Raw genomic sequence first — 23,647 nt, forward strand, 5'->3', positions numbered from 1 at the left:
TAACCTTAACTCCTTCCCTCTGCCCTGCTTCTCAAAGCACAGTTTCTGCCTGAAAGCAGCTAGATTAAGATTCTTGATGGTTTGTCAATTGGCTTCAGCTTCCTGAACTGCCTGTCTTGAGCAACAGAGGAGATCAAGGATTCTCTCTGGGTACTTTTGCTTTTAGCTAATAGTTAATACTGGCTAAGATTCAAGTTAATTCACTTAATGCTGTCTCAGTCTTTATGGCCTGTGGATCATCTAGTGCTGATGTCCCTATATTACATGTGCAATGTGGTTGTTGGCTCTAGTCATAGAACTTTGCAATAAAAAGTAATAGGTTTTGTGGTTTTTATTCTCTCCTTAACCCGCCATTCATAATATTTACTCAACGAGCAACCCACTATTGCTTAAAGTGTGTGTATTATAAAATAGTCTGTGTCCACTTGATTGATTTATTCTCTGTTAAGCATCAGGTCTACATAGTGTTGTGTTCATTTCTGACGTTTAGTGTGACAGTTTATAAATACACTGAGTTGACTTCCATTTTCTTCTGATCCACCAAATCAGCCTAACCAGTAAGAAATGATTTCTCCTTTTTAAAATGTGTATGGTCTGAGAACAAATCAGTATTTCCTTATGTCTTCAGTGACCTTTCTGCTGATGTTTTTGTTGTGAAACTTCTAAGAACACACCAGAGTAGGAAAATACAAGGAACTTAGCCTGGCTTCTTCGCCTATATTTAGCAAACATGGTGATTTAAGAAACAGCTGCGACTGGATGTGTTTTGGGGCTTTTTGGTTTGATTCGGGTTTTATTTTTGTATCTATATTTGTGATTTAACAAAGACTGAAAGAGATGGTATCAGAAGATTGGAATTTTTACCATTGATATTAGTGGGCTAGGACTTACTTTAGAAAATCTTGATGGGTGGTCATGGAGAAGGTTTATTTACTGTTTTATTTTTAAGACTTTAGGGAACTATTTGTCAATCTTTTTCTACCTTTAGCAGGGCTAAATGTCCTTTTGTACTCATTTAGAACCTGAGATCCTACATGATTCCATTATGGCAGTTGTGAGAGACTGGAGAACATCACCGAGTATTTTGAAACTCATTATAGGAGTTTCATGTCAGTGCTCATAATGGCTAGATTCTTTGCCATATTCCTTCTATGGCAGTTCATTATAATCTGGTTCTCTTGAATGATTGACAGTGGTTGACACATGGGCTGGGTATGTATCTTTCCACTCTTGACGGCACTGCAGATTAAAATTACATGGGTTTGTTCCTGAAGAAGCATTCAGGGGGCTTCTCAGCATGCGTCTAAGGTTGCTGATCAAAATCCAGTTTAAAAGCTGGAGCTGAGTTCACACTAGCTACCTCGGTGCCTAAATTCCAACACTGAAGTTAAACAGAGAGATGAACAGATAATTTTCCGTCTGAGCAGCCGGACGCCAGTTGCCTGTATAGCTGCTAGAAGGAGGAAGATGCACTACCTAAATTCAGCAGACTGTAGTTGGCAACCTGAATTAACCTGTGACTACCAGCCATAGGTTGGTACTACAAGCCTTTTTAGCACATAATGATAAGTACCAGAAGGGCAGCTGTGCCTATGAGCATACTAGTTCTGTCTCTCTCTGCCTTAACAGCAGCCAAGAAGGATGGACTAGGAAAGAGATGCTGCACACTTGCCAGTATAGCCAGTATTCTGGATGAGGTCTCCAGCCTCTGTGTGTCCTCATCCTTTCTCCTCTGACATATCGATGATATTTTGGCCATGATCTAGCCTTCAGGGATTTGGGAGGAGGAAGCAATGGAGAGGAGGGGTGAAGCTAGCTGTCTGTTTTATAGCAACTGTAACAGATGTATGGCAATGTGCTCTTCTTTGGCAGCTGCCAGCAGCAGTGCTATTAGTTGCCAAGACAATTGGCAGCAGATGGCTTTGTCCAATTGTGCCATGAAATTCATTTAAACTAAAAAGATGGAGTATTGTAGCTGATTCATTACAAGAAAATGAGACTCCCTGTACTCTGATTTTATAAGTACTGAATTTCACAATTACAGCTGAGAATCCAAATATTATGTATCCCCCCCACTTCCACAGCCCACCAGCATAACCATGCAAAAGTGAAAAAAGCCTCGTTGTTTTTCTTCAGTGACATTGAAGGAAGATTTCCTGTATTTACTGTAGCTGCTAAGAAAACTTCCTAAGGTAGGATTGCAACCAGGGAAACTTTGGACCTGCACTTCCTGTGGGGTTTTTGTTCAATTACTCAGCCTGTTCTTTATTTTGGCAGCTGACCCCATCATCAAAATAGTATTACATTGCAATATCTGAGTAAAAGTATATGGCATCTGCGATAAGTTCTTGAATACATTTTTTCCTGCAAAATAACGTGGGCTTAATGTAGTTCCTCTTCCATCTTTTCCTCTATACAGAGGACCAGAATTCGTATGTGAGTTTGAACTGCTAGTCTTCACGGAACTTCCTGAGAAAAAGGAATAAAGTATAGAAGAAGAATACAGTATAGAGGAAGATGTCCAATTTATACTGTTTTAATACTAACATGAGCCTCACAGAATCCAGTATCTCTATATAGTTTGCAGTTTTGTTTCCAAAATAGGCCCATTTAAGTAATAGCTAGACATGCTAGACAGCTGTTTTTTCTGGCAAGAACAATCTACTCTATCAGTGTATACCCATTTTTTTCTGATATTTGCTTTTTTTAGAAAAAAACAAATTTCACAAATTCATATGGTTGTTGGCCAGTCTCTTCCACCAAAGTAAAAAATTGTAGTTCTCACAATTCCAAAAGAAAGATTAAAAAAGTAAATCTAAAAACCCCCAAAATATTTTGCAAAATTTATAATTTGAAGAAAAAACAAATCTGTTGTTTTGGGTATCTAATAATTTTTAAGTGCTTGGACTTAATTCTGTTAATACCAAAAGCAGATTCATTATATTTTTAAAATTTTGGAAAGCTAAACACAGCAAAACAATTTTTAATATCTTTTTAATTCATGTCAGAGTTTGAATATTGACTTAAAAGCTTAATCTTGGCCATCCCATTTTAAGGGTCCTGAAGACAATTTGTTTTGACTAGGAATATATTTTTCGATTGCACCTGTGTGATTTAGGAGCTAGGGTAATAGGCCTACATGTCAGGCTCAACAGCATTCAAGAGATACGGGAAGGCGCACACAGACTCTGTTCTTATAACTGATGAACGCCATTCTATAGATCCCACTCATGAGTCCCAAGTTTTATAGATATGTTAAATAGCTGGAAATAAAGAAAAATAAAAAAATATCTATTTATAGAGTTGTAAAAGAAGAGAAGTAATAGAGGAATTCCAAAATACTGCAGTGGCCTAATCAGGGTCTTTTCTAAGAGCACTTCACCAGCATGCAGTCATTTATATATTGTGCTGGTAAAGCATTTCTAGCATGGAGGCAACTGTACTGGTAAAACCCCCTCTGTATTGATATAATAAGCAGCTTTCCAACAATGAAATGTGCAGCTGCTGAACGTGAGGGTTTTTTCTGGTGTAATCGTATGTACTCACAGTACTTCCGCAAGGGTAACAGTTCAGTCAGGGATTAAACATTTTCATACCCCATTTCATGTCTCAGGAAGTCTCCTCAGAAGCTTAGCTGTATTGCCCAAAAGCCTGAAAAATCCCCTGAACAACAATTTGGTTGTTAGTTTGTTACCAAAGTAACAGGGCTTTTAATACAATAATATACAATCATTAGAGATTGTTGGGTTGTTGCATTTCTTTATTACTTTCCTGATCTCTGCCAGGAAAAAGGTACTCTTAGGACCTCCTATTTCGCGTGGAGCTGGTGAAACAAACGGGGAATATTTTAATTTTAATTAATACGATCCTACTTAAGAAGAAATTAACTAGCTATTCTTCCAAAAATCTTTTTGTCAGTATTCCATGTCGACATTATACATCCATACAATGATGACTGAATGTATACAATTTTGTGAGGCTGCTTAGTATTCTTCTCTCAAATTCAGCTTAACTACTCCATGGTGGCTTTGAATCAATAGCACAAATAGTTCTGCTCTGATCCTGAAATTTCATAGCAAAGACAGCCTCAGGGTCACTGCAATGAACTGAGCGGCCTAAATCTAGGCTGCATTTATCAAGAGTCATACTTAAGAGCTGACTGAAATTCTTTGTTCTGTCACTATGTATGACAAGGCAGTACCCTGTCTCATTTATTAAAATAGGAAAGAGATTTCAAATTTCAATTTTGGCAGCATTTTCACTATCAGTATAATAAATATGAAGCAGAGGTTAACATCCTCAAAGCCAAATTGTTGCAATAAAACATAGAAATAAAGGGTTTGACATGGTCAGACCCTTTAGTAGCAGCCGTTGACATACAGAACGTGTTCCAGGTTTGTGGGATTTCTTCTCATTTAAATATTCTTTGCATTTCCTGAGGCCTGTCTCCTTGCAGGGCATTGGCAGGCTGTCAGAATCGATTTATAGTAAGTCTTGGAATAGCGTTTTCAAAAAGAATATTAAGTCTCACAGTCAAGAGCGAAGTTAGACAATTAGGACTTGGTTTATAAAGTCATTTAAGCAATTTGAGTAAGGCTAGATGCCTAAAGGTGCACTTACCTGCTTTGTAGACACCTGCTTTTATTTGAAAATCTACTTTTCTCAATCCTCTCAGGCTGCTCAGTGTCTATTTCTTTCAATGGAATGGGCTTCTAAATCATCTGAAGTCCTGACTTTTGTCAGAATGGTATAAATACATACAAAAAATCCAGAGACTATGCTTTCATTGGAAAGCTTCAATATAGGTGGGGTTTAAAATTAAATAATACTCATTTTCATCACCTAAATGAAAACAATAATTATGGGTACCTTACTATCTCATTGTTCTTCCATCCCCCCAGTCTATACTGGAAATGGGAATGAGAAACAGGGAAAAAATAAAATGGAAAAGTTTTTGATGCTCGGACTTTATTTGACATCTGGGGAATAAATTAATTTCAAATTAAGATTAAAAAAATAGGTTTGGTTGAGCAAGCTATTCTGGGAAGGAGTTCTCAGACAACTGTCTTAATAATTTTGGCCTGCTACATCAGTGATGTTGTCACCCTTATGTGAATTATAAAGGCAATCACTTCTTCTTTTATTGAAGTTAGTAATTTTCTTTTTCTTTCAAAAGATATGTTGGTAGATATGTTGCTGCTTATGGACAATTGTTCTTACATAGGTATATCCATTGATTTAGATTTATTTCTCATACCTATGAGTAAATCAGCATTACAAAAACTTGTGGTACTTGGAACTAGTTTCCTAGTTCTCTAGGATTTCATTGTCCTCCAAAACTAGGATAGGTGCATTAAGAGTAATATATGTGATCTTCAGATTTTCCTAAAATTCAGTAGTCTTAATAGTGTTCAATCTCTTTTTCTTCAAAAAATTAACCCAAAGTCATGCAAGTATGTTTTTCCTTAATAAAATTTAAATTAAGGTCAGTGTCTGCTACTCTTGTCTTAAACTCAATGGATTTTTTTTGACATCTTCTCCTTAGCAGCTCCATTTCTGGGGTTCCATTATGATTTATTTTTTTTCTGATTTGTGCATTCTCTATTCTAAATTGGCCTTGTGCCTCTCTCTCTTTTGCTATTTTCATTTTACTAACCAGTATATGAAATGTAACCTCAAGTTACCGATTTTCATGTTTCTCAGGGCAGTGTTTCCCTGCTCTCTGCATCCTCCATTCCCCTAACAGTTTAAATTCTTTTTCTTGAAGACATATATAATCCCATATTGTACTGTACCCTAAATTCAAAATTCTCCAAGCACTGAAATTCAGTCAGCAAGATAGACTCATTGTGATTTATTGGTAGCTTTGATTGATATGGTAGGAGTGGTCGAAAAGGGAACAATTTGCAGTCTGCCCTTTATGCTACCTGTGTGGCATAGGATGGAAGTGTTCTTACACCCCTCGAAAGTGCCATTGCCTCACCTGTCCTGACCTGCCACATTTGTGAAAGTATCATGGATCATTACTGTATTTTCAGTAATGTTGCAGCTGAACTGATAATAGCTCCAGATGAGGCTTCTTCTGTTTTTTTCTCTGGAAGCCTTCAATAGATATGCATGTAATGAGCATGCACCAATCTCATACGTACCTCAGCATCTCATATGTGACTATATTGGATCAATTCCCCAGGGATACGTAAGTCTCCAGTAGTCACTTTTTCTCATTTCTTTCATAATCCATTTTTAATTGAGATCACTGACTGTATAAGCCTTCAGAGGCCCTGCAAGTTTTAGTCCCCTGAGCAGAAGATCTTTCCATTTCCAGGTGAGACAACAGTGCTCAGTAATAAAGGGTGGGAAATTATATTACCTTGGCAAGCAGAACTCTGTCATCTATGCCACCATCTTTTTGTTGAACTTACCTGTCTACAAGGATCTATGTAAGTTCTTTTTGGTTCTTGTTTTGTCACTAACTCATCTCAGCAGCTTCTTTTTATCTCCCCTAAAAGTTCTTCAGTAACAAATCAAAACTCATGCACTTCGGAATACAATTCAAACCTTGTGTTTCAGAATACAGTGGAAAACCTACTATTGTCAGTGATGATTTGTGGTTCCCAGTAGCATAAATTAGCTTCACTTCTCTTCATGGATCATATTTTCTAAGACTTCTGAGTGGTAGCTTGGCTGTGGCCATACTCCAACCCTTCTGTTTCTTGGGCTGCAGAAATGTGAGCCTTTCAAATATATTTGCTTTTGGTCCTGCCAAAGCCTTTGAGAGCTTCCCTGCTCAGGACAGATGTGTGCCACTGTTGTTGAAAGGGTGCAGCCAAAGGTGGATTTCCATGAGGCTCTGGCTTGGCTGGTTTAGGATGTTTTAACTCCCTACCTATGCTTCTAATCTCTCTCCTAAGCAACTACTCATTGCCACTGTTCTGTTCTTGCATAAGTTTCTAACCTTTGTGAGGCTGTGCTAAAACCAGCATTTAAGTGTTCTGCATTAAAAATAGCCCATTCTTTATGGCAGTGGGAAAAAGAGCTTGGGAGTTTTTTAAGCATGTGTGTCATAGTACTAAAGTTTGTCAGGCCATCACCTCTGCAAACTGGAACCACTTTTATTGTTTGCACTTCAGCTGCTAGTACATGCAGAAGTGGTTTTTGCTTTGTTCTGTCGTGTACACACATGGGGAAATGAAGGTTGATGTACTTCTGGTATGTCCTAATTTTTCAGAGTTTATACTTAAAATCCATGTATTCTTTCCACATAGTATTATTAAGTATAGCGTGGTATAATTGGCATATGTTCCTGAAGTCCCTTTCCCTCCAAGTACTTCTATCCCCAGTGCAGGAACAAGAGATGCATGCATTCCTATGATTTGGTTTACTCCCTTTCTGGACAGGGATTTTGCCTGTAGCAGTAGCACAATCTATGTCCCTGTTCCCCAAAGCAACAAATATTTCTTTTCTTTCAGGCACACACCACCAATTCTAAGCGTTCCAGAACACAACAGTATTTTCCTTACTATCCTTCTTTACATACACATATCTTGAGAATTGGATATATGTCTCTGTTCAAGAGAAAATGAGTGAACAGCCTGCAGAGTGCTAACAAATTATCCTTATTAGTTTTATCCATAAATGCATGATTCTTGTCAATAGAAGCTATGCAAAAATGAGTTTTGATAAGTAAGAGAGGTTTGTTTTCACTTGGTTTTCTTACATATTTCTTATATAAGTAGGCTGTCATTAGTAGATTAAAAAAGAATTTTTTTGCTGCTTCACTACTACATTTAAAACCTGTAGCTCTTGGTTAAGCCTGTGACTTAGTGCCAACTTGTTTAGCTTTACCTCACCAAAGGAAAAGCACATAGAGAAAGAGAAGAAGAAATGTAAGTGTTAACAGCGCCTCTGTGGTGTCTACAGGGTTTATGGTAAAAAGTATTTAACTGTAATTGTTGGTTTGTATTTTTTTTTTTTTGCCATGGTGGGTATGAAACGGCCAGGATTGAGAAAAGAAACAAGCATTTCCAAAGTCACACAACAGCCTGAAAAAACATCTCACAACAGATACAGGAACATTTGAACAATATGGGAGTGCATTTGTGGCTGCTCGTAATAGCCCCTCCAGAATACAAAACTCACTCCCTCATTCTATAGATCGCTGTTTTAGTGGGAATCGTGCCCATTTGAGCAGGTACTGAATTTTGCACAATGTCTTAGAATATTTGAAAGTGAAAGCTCAAGCTGTTATGTTTTAGGCTGAATTTATAGATGAATTTCTATCTAATTTAGAGAATCCTCACCTAGATTAGATGCTTTATATCTTGAATACTTCTGTCACTTCATCCCTACTTAATTACTTTCATTCTTCCCTAATTGAGTTTAGGGTAATAACTTTGATAACTCAGACACCATCTGGCATGGGAATATAGATTTCACAAGAAGGAAGCAGCAGAATAGCACTTGAAATTTGGCTGTATTTGTTTCCTCTCTCTTTTTAAGAGAAATAGTAAAATCCAGGCATGAAAATACTGTCATTTCACAATTTTCGAAGAAACATGCACCATAACAAATCCAGTGGTGTATAACTACAGAGTGTACTTCAGAATTCCTCACACATTCTCATTCTGTTAAATAAAATAAATAACATGGTTGTAGCTATGCGATTGAGGCTTGAAATGAGGCTTATTTTCACATCTCTTGTGTGCAGCTGATAAAAGCCAGTTGGTTAGATTAGATATACCTGGGCTGCTTGGGGCTGAGTTTGGAAGGCATGAATTGATGAAAATTCATTACATAAGCATTTTACATTGCTTAATCCATAGAGCAGGATCAGCATCAGACTATTATGAGGGATTACAGTCTGCACAGCCACACAGAGGATGAATCTAAAATTTGCAGAAATTTCAAAATGAAGAATGGAATTGGGAAATGCTGGGCTCTGAAATTAAGGCATTAAGGATCTCCAGGACCTGCTTAAGAACCAGGTCCAAAATGCCTGAACAAGAGAAGCATAAAAAGGGGAAAAAAATATCAAAAAGGGAAAAAGCACAACCATGAAATTAAATACATGGTAATTGATATCTAACAGATTTGGAGGTTTTTATATTGTTGGCAGACTTAAAGACTTAAACTGCTTTGTAAGTGCTGTAGTATAACAGAATGGAACTGATATCACTTTACTTTGATTTGAGCATTTTTTCTTGGGATCTGGAAACCTGTGTGCCCTAACCCGAAGAGTTACACCTCGGGGTGTACTGGGTATGTATCTGTGAAAATAACATGTTTTTCAGCATACAGCTCTCCCTGCAGAGCTTTCTCAAGGGTAATTCCAACAAAAATAAACAAAGAGAGCAGTAATTCAAGTGATTGACTATATACCCTTGCTAGTTTTGTGTGTTTATATATCTGGTATAATACTGTTGTCTTGCAAGTTCTGCTAAAGTTTACCACGGGGTATTTAGTGCTCCTTTAAATGCCCAGCAACACTTATGATTGCGTTAGTAATCATTCCTCAGGCAGAATTGATGGCTCCACCGTAGGTGTCACAAGTTTGTCACAGGTGCTTGCCCTTACATTTACCTACCTTAGCTGACATGTCTGTTGTTACAGAATGTACCTAGCGTAGTAAAGCACAAGTAATTTGAAGAGCAGTAATAAAAAACTGGAATTGCTAGTTCAAAGTGTTCAAGAGTCATAATTCACTATGTCTAAATTACAAGGTTTTAAGAGCTTTGTCTCCTGATTTTTTTTCATTGTGACAGGTCGTGGTTTTTCTCAGCTCTCTCCTGTTGAGATAAAATGAGATTTTACTGCAAAGGAAACAAACCAGCCAAAACCACAGATATTTTCTCATGTAACTTCAAGATTTGACTTTCCAATATATCTAAGATATTGCAAGACTTTAAACACAATTTTAAGAACTGGAAATGCTGAATACAGGCAGCAAATTCCTTGCTCACTGTTACATCTTGTGTGTTTCTTAATGTTCCAAGCTGGAGCAAGATTTAATGACTGTCACGTAGCAGTAGACTACTGCTACCCTATGTGGTCTTTGGGCAAGTCTGGAATTTTACTTTCCCTCTTGATTTGATTCAGTCAGATTATTCAGGAGAAGAAGGAAAAGCATTGTCTCAGGGAATTTACAATAAATACTTGTGCTCATCAAATAAGAAACTCAGTTGTTTCCGTAGAAGGTACTAATATAAGGTGCTAGTATGAATTTTAAGTATGTACCTGGTGAAGTTACAGTTTCTCAGAACAGGAAAGACTGTCTTTCAGAATATAAGAAATCACATTCAAATGTCCTGCCAAGTGGAATTTTACCATAAGGGACAGAATGCATATTATATACTGACAGAAATATAGGATTTTCTTCAGAGGAGCACATGAAGTTAGAACTGGTACAACTCAATTTCTGTACGATTTTAATGATAGTTAAGAACAGAACAAGGCGTGATATAAAAAAGTAAATTTGATAGTAATAACACAAAAAAGTATTGTTATATTGTCTGCTTCAGGTTTTCCTGGGTGTTTATAACTTGAAAGTAGGGAAGGCTGTATTTTCTTATTTGTTGTAATGGTATGTATTGCAGCTGCCTGGTCTCAGAATGAAAAGGGTGAAGTAAGCAACGTTCTTCTAGCATTCACTCTTCAGCCTTATCTTATATCCGTTCTTAGCAGCTGATTCCTGTCTCTAGATTAATTCAACTTACTACGTACGTAACAGAATATGTAACTGAAAATAATAAGATCCTTCCCTTTGCCTCAAACAAGATGGGAGTAGTTGTGAAGGGGAGCTACTTTTATTTTCTCTCTCTTATTTCCCCCCTCTCCCCATTGTTGTTTCTTTTTTAGCTTGACCTTTAAAGGACTTTTACAGTTGCAGCATTTTTTTGTGTAGCTGATCTATTGTTTGGGTTTCTTTTTCCCCCGTGTCTGATTGTTCTTTAGGCATAAGGTTTGTTGATTCATGTTTTTTTATATGAAACAATTTTGGCCAAGTCTCCATCTATTCCGCTTAGACTTCAAGATAACAAAAGATTTTTCAGATGATAGAAATAAACCTATAATTACAGTAACAAAGGAAGATGGGTAGGTATTTTAAGTCTATCAACAGCAAGAAAGGGTAATTGCAAAACTGTAATTGACCACTACACACAACCCATTTACTCCTAAACACAACGAATTTTTCTAAATGTCTCCACCTTCACCTTCCCTTTAGCCCAACATGAAAACTTATCGTAGACATCAATTAGTTCATAGTATAAGTCACTGTAGAAAGGCTATTGCTGTCAGCTCTGATCAAAGGCTACTTAACTTCTTAAATTGCTATACTGTAGTATTTCATTTGTGCTTATTAAAGAGGTCTCCCACACTGTATTGTACTTTTGAGAGAAATTCCTGGAGGTAATGAAAACTTAGAAAACAAGAGATCTTGTTGAAAAAGAAAAAAAAAAAAGAGAACGTGTTTATTTAAATACATACAGATCCTATTAATATTGAGCACTGCTGCCCGGATTGAGTAAAGCAAATCTATTTTAGAATAGTAAGTAAACATGTCAGTGGAACTTCACCTCAGTGTCATCTTGCACAAGTGTAGGCATATTCTTTAGGATCCTTATGTAGGATCCTAAACATACATTAAGATGTTTCTGTGCACTGGAGCAGAAATTTCAATTAGTCTCACAGATATACCTCATCTATTACAAGACAAAATCTTTGTAGGCAGAACATCTAAATCTTCTTGTAAGTTGATGATATTTAACCCTAGTAAACTCGTGGCTGCTCAGAAAGGGAAATTTCCATTTGCTTGCTACACAGGAAGCTTGGCAGGTTTGTGATGGGGCACAGGGGATATGGCCCACATTCTGACCTACCACAGAGCAGCACTGTGTACGTTTATGGTACAACATAAAAATGACTAACAACACCATGCTGTATGCATGCAGAATATCATGAAATATTAGCCTATGCTTGTTTTCATCAAAGTCACTGAGTTTTGCCTTTGAATCACTTGAAATAGGATTACATTTCTGATATGCTGTCTTCACTTTTGTAACAAAACAGGAGAATCATACAGAGGAACTTCCCCATGTTTTATAGGAAATCTAGGTCACCAGTTAAAATGAAATGGGTATCTACCTGATATATCTGATATAAAATTAATTCAGTACATGCCTATTTGTTTGTAGAGGGGGCATCTCTAATGTATTAAAGCTAAACGGTTTTTAAAGAGGTAAGTGTTAAGTAAGTCAATGCAAAAAAGAGGTTCCATATTACATGTCAATGGAGTCTAGTTACCAAAACTATATATTGTAGTCCTGGGGTGGATATCTGGCCACAATTAAGCTAATTCTGAAGCCGCTGTTAATCTCCATGGGATTTCATGAGAATTAAGACTACATTTTCTACTTTGTTTTAATTTCACTACTCCGTCTATGTATACTATGGGATTTGGAGATTTTAAGTAGAAAAGTAGTATTTTATCAAACACAATATATCAGCCAGCTGTGGCTTTCTATTTGGAAAACATGGTGAAATAAGAAAATGTGAAAATCTATTTAAGATTCTACCAAACTGAATGGACAACTCATTGTTGTTTGATGTAGTTGTAACTTCTGCAGATAATCTAACTAGTTGCTTTTAGTTAATTTGTGAAATGTTGTTCTAGCATTAGGGTTTTTTTAAATATATGACTTATTTTTCTATCTACTATCTTAAAATGCTTTGTGTTTCATTTCTGATGTCATAGCCATGACAAGTAAGCTACCATCTGCATCACTGCTGTGATGTTTCTTTTCTCTGCCAAGTGTATTAGAAATTTTGCTGTATATATAGTACATGACGATCTGTTATGACATATTTCTTCATGAGGAGGGTGGGAAACTAACTCATGAGTTATTTTATCACTTGTCATCGGTGAAGATAAATGTCATAACACTGATCAGCCTTCATGTGTTCTGAATGTGCTGTTATTTGCATTTTCCCCTCACTGTTCTTCAGGACTGAAGTGGCTGAAATGACAGGTGCAGCAAATGAAAAGGGCTGAGAATGTGTGGGGAAAATAGAAGACTCAATACTGAAAGATATTAATATCTTATGCACTGCTATGTCATCAGTGAAGTAACACTGATGTATTTCATAACATATTAAACTAGAAGTATAAACTTGAAATATTTCTGTCTGCATGCGTAATATTCAGGTACATTTAGAAAGAAGAGAAACCATTGTTTTAAAAATTGGTTCTTTGCTACTTGCCTTTAGATATATCCATGCTCATATCTGTTGCTGGTGGTTAGAGCTCTGTAAGATCTGAAGGTTCTTACAGATGTGGTTCCTGCTAAGGAAGAAATTGTGTGGTGCAGAATTTGGATTTTTTTTATTTACTTACTCATTTATCCTTGAACAATCTTTGATGCTCAGTCAGTATTCAGGCAATCTCCTTTTTCAGCAGCATCAATCAAAATACTAGTGCATGGTTCTCTGGTGGCATCTCTCTGCCAAGGGAGATTAAGGGATGTACATACAAGCTTTCCAGCAGGCTTCAGTAGCACCAACCAGCCTGAACTAATACAGCATTTCTGTATATGTGTTGAAAATTAACTTTTGAGATTGTGTGTAGCAGTGCTACGAGGTGATTTCTAGCATTACACATCAATTTTGCTATAGGTGAATTTTAAACTACCAGTTAGGAGCCTAAATGCTGTCTTTCAGAGGGGCTGACCACCTGCATTCCCTTAGACCATCCATGTTTAACCAAAGCCAGACTCAATCATCTTTTCCTTTACTATTCATTGTTGTTTGATAAAAAGCATTCAGGTCTGTTAATAGTAAGCCTGTGAGGGACTGTGGTACAGTAGCTACATGGGAGCAGGTAGTTGTGTTATGGATTCCGTAAAGATCTTCCCAATTCTTTGCACATTTCCTTATCCCTAAAGTAAATGTGCATATGAATTCCTTTGATATTAAGCATATCTGGGCATGCCTTGTGTGTCATATAATTGTGGAGAATTGCACACATGAATGTAATGTACCCATTGTGTGTGTTTAAATGTATTCTTGATACTATAGTTAACTGGGGTGGGAAGGCTATGACCGGTGACCAAGAATCACATTCAGGAAACGAAGTTTTTATCTGGAGAAAGGGAGATAAGAAAAGGCTAAACAGGGAACCACGTAAAGATACTCCTTTGGAGGAGAGGGCCACATCTGGAGGTCACTAGGATTAATGGGCTGAATCTGTCCACTGGAGTTTCAGCATGTCTTTTAAGGGCACCAGGCTGGCTTGTCACAGAGCAGTTGTTACACATTTTTTGAGGTTGTAAGGAAACTTAGGTAAATGTTATGAGGAATATGCAAAACTCTGTCTTATTATTATTAGAGATATTCTGGAAGAAATGAATGATTGCATTTTTCCTGTTATGCAGGGGTAGGACTTTTTTTTGCTCTAGCTAGTAGATGTCAGTGTGTGTAAGTGCGTTTCTTCTGAATGGTTGGCCTGATGAGGGTAAGGAAGGATATGCAAAGCAGACTCTCTTGCCCAGGTTCCCCAAATCCAAGTGCTGTACAATCAGGAAATGCATTATAGCATCTATTGTTGCTTCAGCAGGGAAAGCATGCTTTACATATGCAAATACTGCTCAGAAGTTTAACTTAATAATTATCAGCTGGAGACTCTATTGATGAGCAGCTGAGGCTAATCATCAGCAACAATCTGAATTAACTACTACTAGGCTTTGATTGAGCACACTTGTCTCATGCTTGTGGTTACTGTGGCAGTTGTAGAAACCTATAGGTATTTTTATAATCTTTCCTAAGCTTATAGATAGATATTTCTTGTACTTTCTGTACTCTTAAAAAAATCTATTAAATGCTGTATTTTAGACTTTTTCCCTTCCTATCTCTTCCACAGTGTTTTACTGAGCAGGAGCCAACGTAGAAGAGTTTCATTCTTTTGCATCCCACTGCCATGAATGACAGTCACAGTACTGTGTACAACCGCAGGGATCCATCTGGGCACATGCTTTACCTTAAAGAGCTTGTAATGGCTGCCTGCTATTGATTATGTATCCTGCTTTACTGGGGCCTCAGAAGTTACCTTAACACCAAGCTCACACCTGGACATAGAGAAATCTCTGGGCATAAGATATCCAGATGCTTAATGAGAAAAGAGGTACAGCTACTCCATAGGAAATCTTCAAATTAAGAGGATCCCATTGTCTTCCCTCCCACTCTTACTCTACACCAGGGAGATTCAGCTGGCTACAAATACTAACCCCGCAGATATCATTCATATGCCTTTTCCTAAGTGTGCCTTATTATTCACATCACACTCCTACAGTCCCTCCACAGCTTCCCTTCTAATTATTCCCTGCTTGCCCATTCCTATGAATAACCAGTGGCATTCACCCATATTCTGCCATTTAAGGCAGTTAGTAGTCCATCCTACTATGAATTAGATTTCTCGTTTTCCAGGAGGTGCCACAATTTATTTAAATTCATCTGGATTATAACTCTGAAGATTTATAATTGAGTTGCAGAAGGTTTCAGCTTTGGGGAAGAGACACCCACTAGACAGTGCTTTGTCTCTACTGCTTTAGTGGAGGTTGTAGAGGGGAATGCTTCAGGGCAGAAGCAATCAGACTATCTCAAACCAGCTCCATTGGTGGTGTAAACAGTTGGATGCTTTGCACTGCAGAAGGTAAGAAATGTTGCATAACCCTTTGGGTCAGCTAAGCTGTGGGAATGGTGACCTCTAACTGAATGATAATGTCTGCAACTGATCTAAAAGGGGTCATTTATTTGTGCCCCTAAGTGACCACTGCTAATTGTGATGTGGTTGGTTGTGACAAAAAGTCATTGCTAAGTGATGGCTGGTCATGGGCTCTGTAGAGAAGTGCTTCTGCCAAAAATGCTGTAGGCACCACCTCTGAGCCTGGCTAGGGTGGTCAAGGACAGGAGGGGTATTAACCCTCCTCTCCTGTTACCAGATTGCCTGCAGTATATTTGCGGAGTGTTGTAGGAGTTTTCCTACAATACCCTTTTGGTGTCTGAACATTTTAGTCTTGTGAGTTGTCACATGAGTCTTTACCTGCATGCAGAGTTTTTTTGGAAAAAAGGATAGATAATATCCCTCTAGCTTTGTGGAGAAAGAGCTTTCTTTTCTCCTCCACCTCCCCTACTTCCCTAACTGCTACAGAAAAAAAATCAGCCAAAAAATCAGCATCTTTACAGGAATGAGGCTTGGAGAAAATAACAATTCATCAAGAGCACAGATGGCTTATTTAGAATCTAATAGGTATTAAACCATTATTTTCCCCAAGCTTTACTCCTGATATTGATAACGTGTTATCTTTGCCAAGTTCTCCTCTGATAGCATGTTCTGTTTGTCAAGCCAAGTCCCTGATAAAATCTTATTTTCACTCAGTGCTTACTCTGATAAGACATTATTTTCTTACATCTCCACTCCCAGTGGAAAGGAGGCAAACGTTATTTTTAGTCATTTTCTGGGGGAGGCGTATATTTTGCCAAGGCAGTGCAAAGCAGGGAAAGGAAGAATGAGAAGACAAGAAAAAGAAAAGTCATTGTGTTCTAGACAAGGGAATGTGCAAATCATTTAAGACTTTGTTTTAAATTTGGTAATAAGCTAACGTTCATCACATTAGCTAATAAGCTGATATTTCATTTGAAAAAAAACCCAAGCTATTAAAAAGAGCAGCATCCATTTTCGAGAAAGATGTATGATATGTTTAGATTTCCTTTCCCTCTTTCTTCCTGTATTCTGTTGCTACGTGCTTTTCCTTTACCTAGAGTCTTTCACTGTTTACCATCCCTATTATTCCTGTTAGAAGTACCAGAATTATGTTCACTCAGACAACACATAAACAGCTTTCTGCAGCTATGCAATGGGATGCATCATTGACAGTACAGTGGCTAACTCCGAGACACAACCCCTTCCTCATCTTGTGTGCAGAGCAAATGCAACAATGGGGAGAGTGGTTCTTGGATCACTCTGTTTAGTTAATTAAAGAGACTAGAAGGTGTGTCGTGAACAAGGCAGAGGAGAGTAGAAAGAAAAGGGACAACTTTGTAGTTTATGAAGTCAAATCTGCCCTGGATAATTGTTTCTGTCTCTACTACTGAGTTCATAACACGTAGTTCATGACTACATGATGTTCATAAAACAAAGCTATTAAAAGTGTCTGCTATTTTTCCCCATCTTCTGTGTTTTCAGCTTGCAGACTCTTGCAGTACGGAAACCTTAAGGATATATTGTTACATACGCAGATGATGAGGTCTGTCCTTTGAGCAAATGAAGTGCCAAAAAGGTGCTTATTTGTTGAAACACTACATCAGAACTCAGTTGTGCATTCCAGCCTAGTATTTTCTTTTGGTCTTAATGACTCCAAAGTTCCCTGCCCTGCCTGTAAGGAGAGACTAATAGCACCACATTTCCCTTGAATAACTTAGAAGAATAAGTCACTGATCCTTGTGCAGCGTTCAGGTGTTATAGTGACGAGCATCATAGGCCAATAAGGGAATAAATAAGTCCTTTTGCAGAGCAGGGTATGTGTGGTCACAAACTGAATGATGAGCTGAAAAAAGCACCATCCACCCTGTGCACTCAGTGATGCCAGGCTTCTCTGGAAAGAAAGTGGTGATCATGCAATTAATGATCCTGTCATTATGCATAAGGGAATGACTGCAGGTTTTCCCTTCACCCCTCCCTTCTACACAGGTTCAACTTCACTCCTGAGCTCTCTTCCTCCTTCCCGATTCCTGAGCAGCGTAGGTCCAGGGAATGGTAGTTGTGCTCAGTTCATCACGTTGTCTCCGCTGTTCCTTCCTCCTCAGGAGAGAATTCCTCACACTATTCCACTGCTCCACCATGGGGTCTCTCACTGGAGAGTCCTCCATGAACTTTTCCAACTTCAATCCCTCCCACAGGCTGCAGTTCTTCATGAGCTGCTCCAGTGTGGGTCCCTTCCATTGTGTCACAAGTCCTGCAGCAAACCTGCTTCTCTCTCCGTGGGGCCACAGGTCCTGCCAGGAGCCTGCCCCAGCACATGTTTCCCATGGGATCACAGCCTCCTTCAGGCATCCCCCTGCTCTAACATGGGGTCTTCTGTGGGCTGCAAGTGAATATGTGCTCCAGCATGGACTCTATGGGCTGCAGGGGACATCCTGCCTCACCATGGGCTGCACCACAGGCTGCAGGGGACTCTGCTGCATTGCCTGGAGCACCTCATCCCCCTCTTCGTGACCAGCTTTAGGGTCTGCAGAGCTATTCCTCGCTTGTTCTGCTTGGCCTTGGCCAGCGGTGGGTCTGTCTTGGAGTCGGCTGACATTGGCTCTATTGGACACAGAGGAAGCTTGTAACAGCTTCTCACCGAAGCAATCCCTGTAGGCTCCCAGCTATGAAGACCTTGCCACTTTGCAAACATAATGTTCTGTGGGTGTAGGGTTTTTCTCTGTGATACGTTTAATTTCCAAATCCACTGAATATAGGCGGCTGTCTTGTTCAAGGGCAGTAGGAAGGTATCTGCCTGTGTATGTATATTGCAGTAGGCAAGGTATCTGCCTGTGTATGTATATTGCAGTAGGCAATAATGTGATGCTTGAAGTAAGGCTGGCCTGCAGTGGAAATTAATGGTTCAGGTTTGGGTTGAATAAAACATGTTAGCATGTGCGTAACTACCATTAGTAGCAGTGGAAGTAAACAAAGATTTAGCACTTAAAGGACAAGCTGAAGGGCCTAAGTGCAATTACTGTTGCCTAAGTCTAAGGCTGATGGTTGATGGGCATCTGGTGTGGAAACAGTCCTTACAATGAACATGTAATTTAGCACATATGCTATCCGTGCCAAATCCCAAGAAGGGCTTAATACTTATTATTATAAAATAATACTTATTATATATAAATAAGCTGATGGGAGCAGCTTTTCTGTTAGAGCTGAGGAAATATGTTTGAGCAGTATGAAATGTTTGGTTGCCATTTCTTGCACTGTTTCTGTCTAGTGGGCATCAGCCTTCAGTGTGCTCACTGTAACATCTTTCAATGGCACAACTTTCTACCACTGAAACTTGGAAACATAAGCTTATAATTGCCTCATGTCACGTTAGAATGAAGAAGTTCTGTGTTCACAGATCTGTAGTAAATTGCTTAGACTATATTCCACTATTACGATGGTTATTTGGGGAAGGTTTTCTACTTCCAGCTGAGATCACACTTCAGTGATTCAGAAAAAGGTGTCAGAAAAAAAAAATACTTTAGTGAATGTGGGAATAGTCACCTTGGGATGCCTTAGCACCTACTCTTGGAGGTATATATCTTAAAGTTCCAAACTGTTAACAAAAAGGATTTCATTCATAGCTGCCTGTAAAACCAGTACCTACCAAAGCATCCAACTGAGCAGAAGTGCATAGAGTACTAAGGTTTTAGATGATTAAAGCTGAGCTAGAGCTCCAAAGGAAAAGGAATAGTTTATTTGCTTACACAGAGCTTTAATGTCTCCATAGTCCTGACCGCAGTCTTCTTATTTTTCTTTTCCCTTGGGGTCCATGGAGTTTTCTACAATGATCTGTATTGGTAAAAAAGTAATTGGAATGAACTTCAAATGATTTTGCTCTTGGCCTTAACAGAGGGAAATTCGTGAGGGTAGTTGCCTGCTATCCCAGTTCTTTCTGCAGAATGTTGGCTTTTGGTTAAAATTGTTATACTGATAGTCCTCAAAGCGTGCAGTGATAATGTGAATTTTCAAATGTGAACACATGTGAAATGGGGGAGTGGTGTTTTCCTGTGTCTGTAGGCAGACAGACTGAAATACTATCCGGAGCAGCATAACTTGCTCTTATCTCAGATGCAGCCTAGAGTTCACTGTCATCAGTTAATTCATTATAAAGGCATTACATGCTATTAGATAGGATGAATAATATCTAAACCACATAGAAATATCTAGAACTTATAAAAAGGCCAAAACCAAGTGGTTTGCACTTATAAGAGCAAAAGAAATGGAAAAAAATAAGGAAAAATAGCACCCAACATGCTACATAAATTTTCCTGTCTCGATTAGTTCTTATCAAAATTTTAAGCATTTGAGTTCAGAGGAGGGTCATCTGAGAAACTTGGTATCCCTGCCTCTGTACTTGTCTTCTCCTCTGAATCTGGGTGAAATTCTCTTTCCTACACTCTGCTTCTTTCTCCCTTATTCACCTCTGCAGTTAACCTTTGGCTGAACTTTTTTTCTCTGTGGGTCTTCCCCAGCAAGCTTACAATGCCGCTGAGTCCTTTTCAGGACTATCACCTCTCCAAGTTTGGTAACTACAAAACAAGAAACTTGATGTTAATATTTATGTTTTATGTTTTGTATGTAAGAAAATTCCACTGTCCTTTCAATTAAATTACGCTGGTTTGCTTTCTGTAGGCTTTATTTCTTCTAGTGTCTTAAGGTGCTCTGCTTAAGTAATGTTTAGTGAAGTCTCTTGCCTTAAACAGAGGTGACTCCACATTTGCAGAAGCATTCAATAATCCATAGAATTCATAACTTGCATATTATCAAGCTTTCTGAATTGTTGTACCGACTGTGATGATAAGTCATTGACTGCTGTCAACCATGAAATAATTATTCAGGTTTGGGTTTTGTTTTGTGGACAAGGGAATTTCACAGATCATTTTTATTTCTTTGGTACAGTTGTATTAGCACAAAGAGTCTGAAGTAAAAGGCTTGAAAATCACACACAAAAAAATAAATCCAAGACTTTCAAGGCCCAAAATTAAGCCCAAATGAAGAATAAAAATTTGTAGCTTTTTTATTATTTATTGCACCATTCAAAATTATACTAGTTGCTTCAGAGCACAGCAATGTTTCTTGAAGTGATCCTGGGAGATCTTCCGTCCTGAAGTCATTCAGACCTCGTTATGTGTTATGTTACTTCATTTTGATTTAGATTGGTTAAAAAGTGTCTAGATATCAGCTCAGAGCACTCTGCCAGTTACTTGAAACTATGAAATTCAAGTGCAGTGCAGTCAGTTTAACTCTTATACCAAGCAGCACGCACAGTCAAGTATTAGTGGTCCCTTACATGAGCTCACTTACTTACTCCTTTTTCAAAGATGGGGTGACAAGAGTAAGAAGAGATAAATGACATCTGTGTCATACTGGATATTCACCAAGTAGGGAATGAAATCTTTGACTAGATTTGCATTGTAATTGTATGTCTGATGGTAATGCAGATTGTTTGGTGTATGGGTAAGTAGGGGTGCTTGTTTTCTTTCTATCTGAGAGTATCTACACAATATACTCTTGCTGTCCAGGAATGGGAATGCAATATAATCACATCCAAATGAGTTTTATTCTTTCTAGCAGCTGAGAAATAACACAATTTCAGTTCCATGGCTTCCAAGCTGGATGGAGAAAGATAATTCTGCATTTTATTTCACTTCTAATTATAGCATAGTTCTGTCCTTAATGTTGACATTTCTCTATTTTTGCACTCATGATTTTCATGCTCTTCAAATCTGTCATTTAATTTTTAATAACTATTTGCTTGAGCATTCATGTTCCAAAATACCAGTGGCCAAACTTCAGAATCCGACTTGAGACATTTTTGAAGCTCAGATTTATCTATAAGCTTTGCTAATACTAAAAATAAATAAATTAGATTTTTATTTTCTGGAAAAAAGTCTGCAAACAAATGCAAGATAGTCTATCCAAATGGTGCATTAAAACAGGATAGCTATTTATATAGATAACAGGAAGTATGTATGCTGGTATACCTCAACGATGGGAATTAACATTGTGGTTTTGATTTCTATAGCTGTTTTTTTCATGAGCTCAGTTTGGTAGAGTGCTCACCATTCATGTAAATGTGAAACAATGGGAGAGAGCAAGCAATGAGCAGTTCATTATAGCAGGGAGATAGTTTTGAGTCAGAAGTTGAGAAAAGAAGTACTTTTTTTGATAAGTAGAACTGCTAAACAATAACTGTGATTTCTATTTTCTGGACCACTCAGGCTGGTGTTTATTTGATAAAGCCAAAGGAACTCTCTGCATGAAAAAAAAATATTAAATAGCAAACTTTTAATGTAAGCAGGTAGAAAGTTATTTCAGAGAAATGCCTTAGTATATGATACTCACCTATCTTCACTTTAAAGAAATGTCTTGTTGATTATGACACTGTAGATAACTCTTCCCATATTTTGCTTTGTTTCAATTTCATTTCAGTTGAACATTTTAAACCAGTAGTTTAGTTTGAGGGTTTGTTACCACCCATCCAGCATTTCTGGTCTGTGTAAAGTTATATGAAAATATGTCTCCTTTGAGAACACATCAGTTGCGTTCCTATTTACTCCCTTATGGTTTGGCAGCAGTAATGTACTGTGAGGTGATGGCAGACTGTGCTGCAATTGTTGTCTTTGGTTATGGAATTTGGGTTTAAGTTATCTTTTTCTTTTTTATACTTTATTTCTAGCTCAGTATTTAATGCTGTTTTGCAAAATGAAGATAACTTTTGAAAATGTGAAAACAAAGTGTTTCCTGTTTCTGGAATGTAACTTTTTAGTTAAATGCGCTGGATTGAACCATTGTGATTTTTTGTTAAATTCCCTTGTTGTCTTTTTCAGCCAAAATACTTTCCAGAATTTGACCTACATGTATATTGAATGTTTCTGTCCTTCAGAGCCTCTCATTTCTCAGCAAGCACATAATACTGTGCTGCTGAATAAAAACCATCTGCTCCTCACATGTGAATCAACTGGGGCCACTGTTTGGCACAAAATGGTAACCAAAATGCTGTAGCTTGACTGTGAAAGAAATGGGGAATAGGAAAATTATTTTGTCTTGCATACATTTCTAAAATATATGTAGCTGTATAGTAATTGCTTTCATATTAAATTCTTCTAGTCTTGACTGTCTTCCCAGACCAGAGACTGGCAGGCAGCCCTGTCCAGAACAAAAGAAACACATGCTTATCTTTTAGCGTGGTTTTAAAAATAACACGACTTGGAGCTCATAGAACTTTAACATTTGTCCAAGTTTACCGTGGTCTTAAGCATTGCCTTGAAGTGTCAATTCTATACAAAATGTGGCTGGATTTGAAACACATCCCTGCCTCACAATGCTGGCATTAAAGGAAAACGCAGCTTCAACTATATTCTGACAGAAGCGCTCCATTTCCTCCTCTTGCAGATGGGAAGCCAGTGTCACTGTCTCCACTTGAATCCCAGCCCCACAGTCCTCGGTACACGGCGTCAAGCCAGCGGGAGCGCGAGAGCTTGGAAGTCCGCATGCGGGAGGTGGAGGAGGAGAACCGCGTGCTTCGCAAGCAGCTCAGCCTGGCACAGAGTCGCAGCCCCTCACACCACCGCGGCAATCACTCCAAAACCTACTCCATGGAAGAGGGGACAGGCGACAGCGAGAGCCTGCGGGCTGGCATTGTGGCAGGGAACAGCTCTGAATGTGGGCAGCAACCAGCAGTGGAAAAATGTGAGGTAAGTAAACAAAAGGAACCTGCCAGAAACAAAGCTTCTTAGATTTGATCCTTCAAGGACATTGCAGATCCCTATCTCCTTCCCTCTAAAACCTTCTGCTCAGAAACCAGACTCTTTGGGGACTGCTGAGTGCAACTTTTTAGATAATTTTTAATTATTC

At 38.3% G+C, this 23,647-nt stretch overlaps 1 protein-coding gene across 5 annotated transcripts in view; it reads left to right on the forward strand.

Moving 5' to 3' along the window:
- Positions 1-23,647, forward strand: part of LARGE1 (LARGE xylosyl- and glucuronyltransferase 1) — a 278,219-nt gene that overhangs the window by 112,261 nt on the left and 142,311 nt on the right. For all 5 annotated transcript variants that reach the window (XR_009741802.1, XM_061445076.1, XM_061445074.1 and 2 more), the window contains one exon: positions 23,186-23,487. Coding sequence is in view for 4 of the 5 variants with exons in the window: in XM_061445076.1 (XP_061301060.1) it covers positions 23,186-23,487 (302 nt within the window). In the remaining variant the exon portion in view is untranslated. The remainder of the gene's footprint in view (positions 1-23,185; positions 23,488-23,647) is intronic.

Source organism: Pezoporus flaviventris, unplaced genomic scaffold (assembly GCF_033815535.1).
Source record: "Pezoporus flaviventris isolate CSIRO_AGI_PZ_B2104156 unplaced genomic scaffold, CSIRO_AGI_Pfla_v1 ptg000002l, whole genome shotgun sequence".
NCBI classification, from domain to species: Eukaryota; Metazoa; Chordata; class Aves; order Psittaciformes; family Psittacidae; genus Pezoporus; species Pezoporus flaviventris.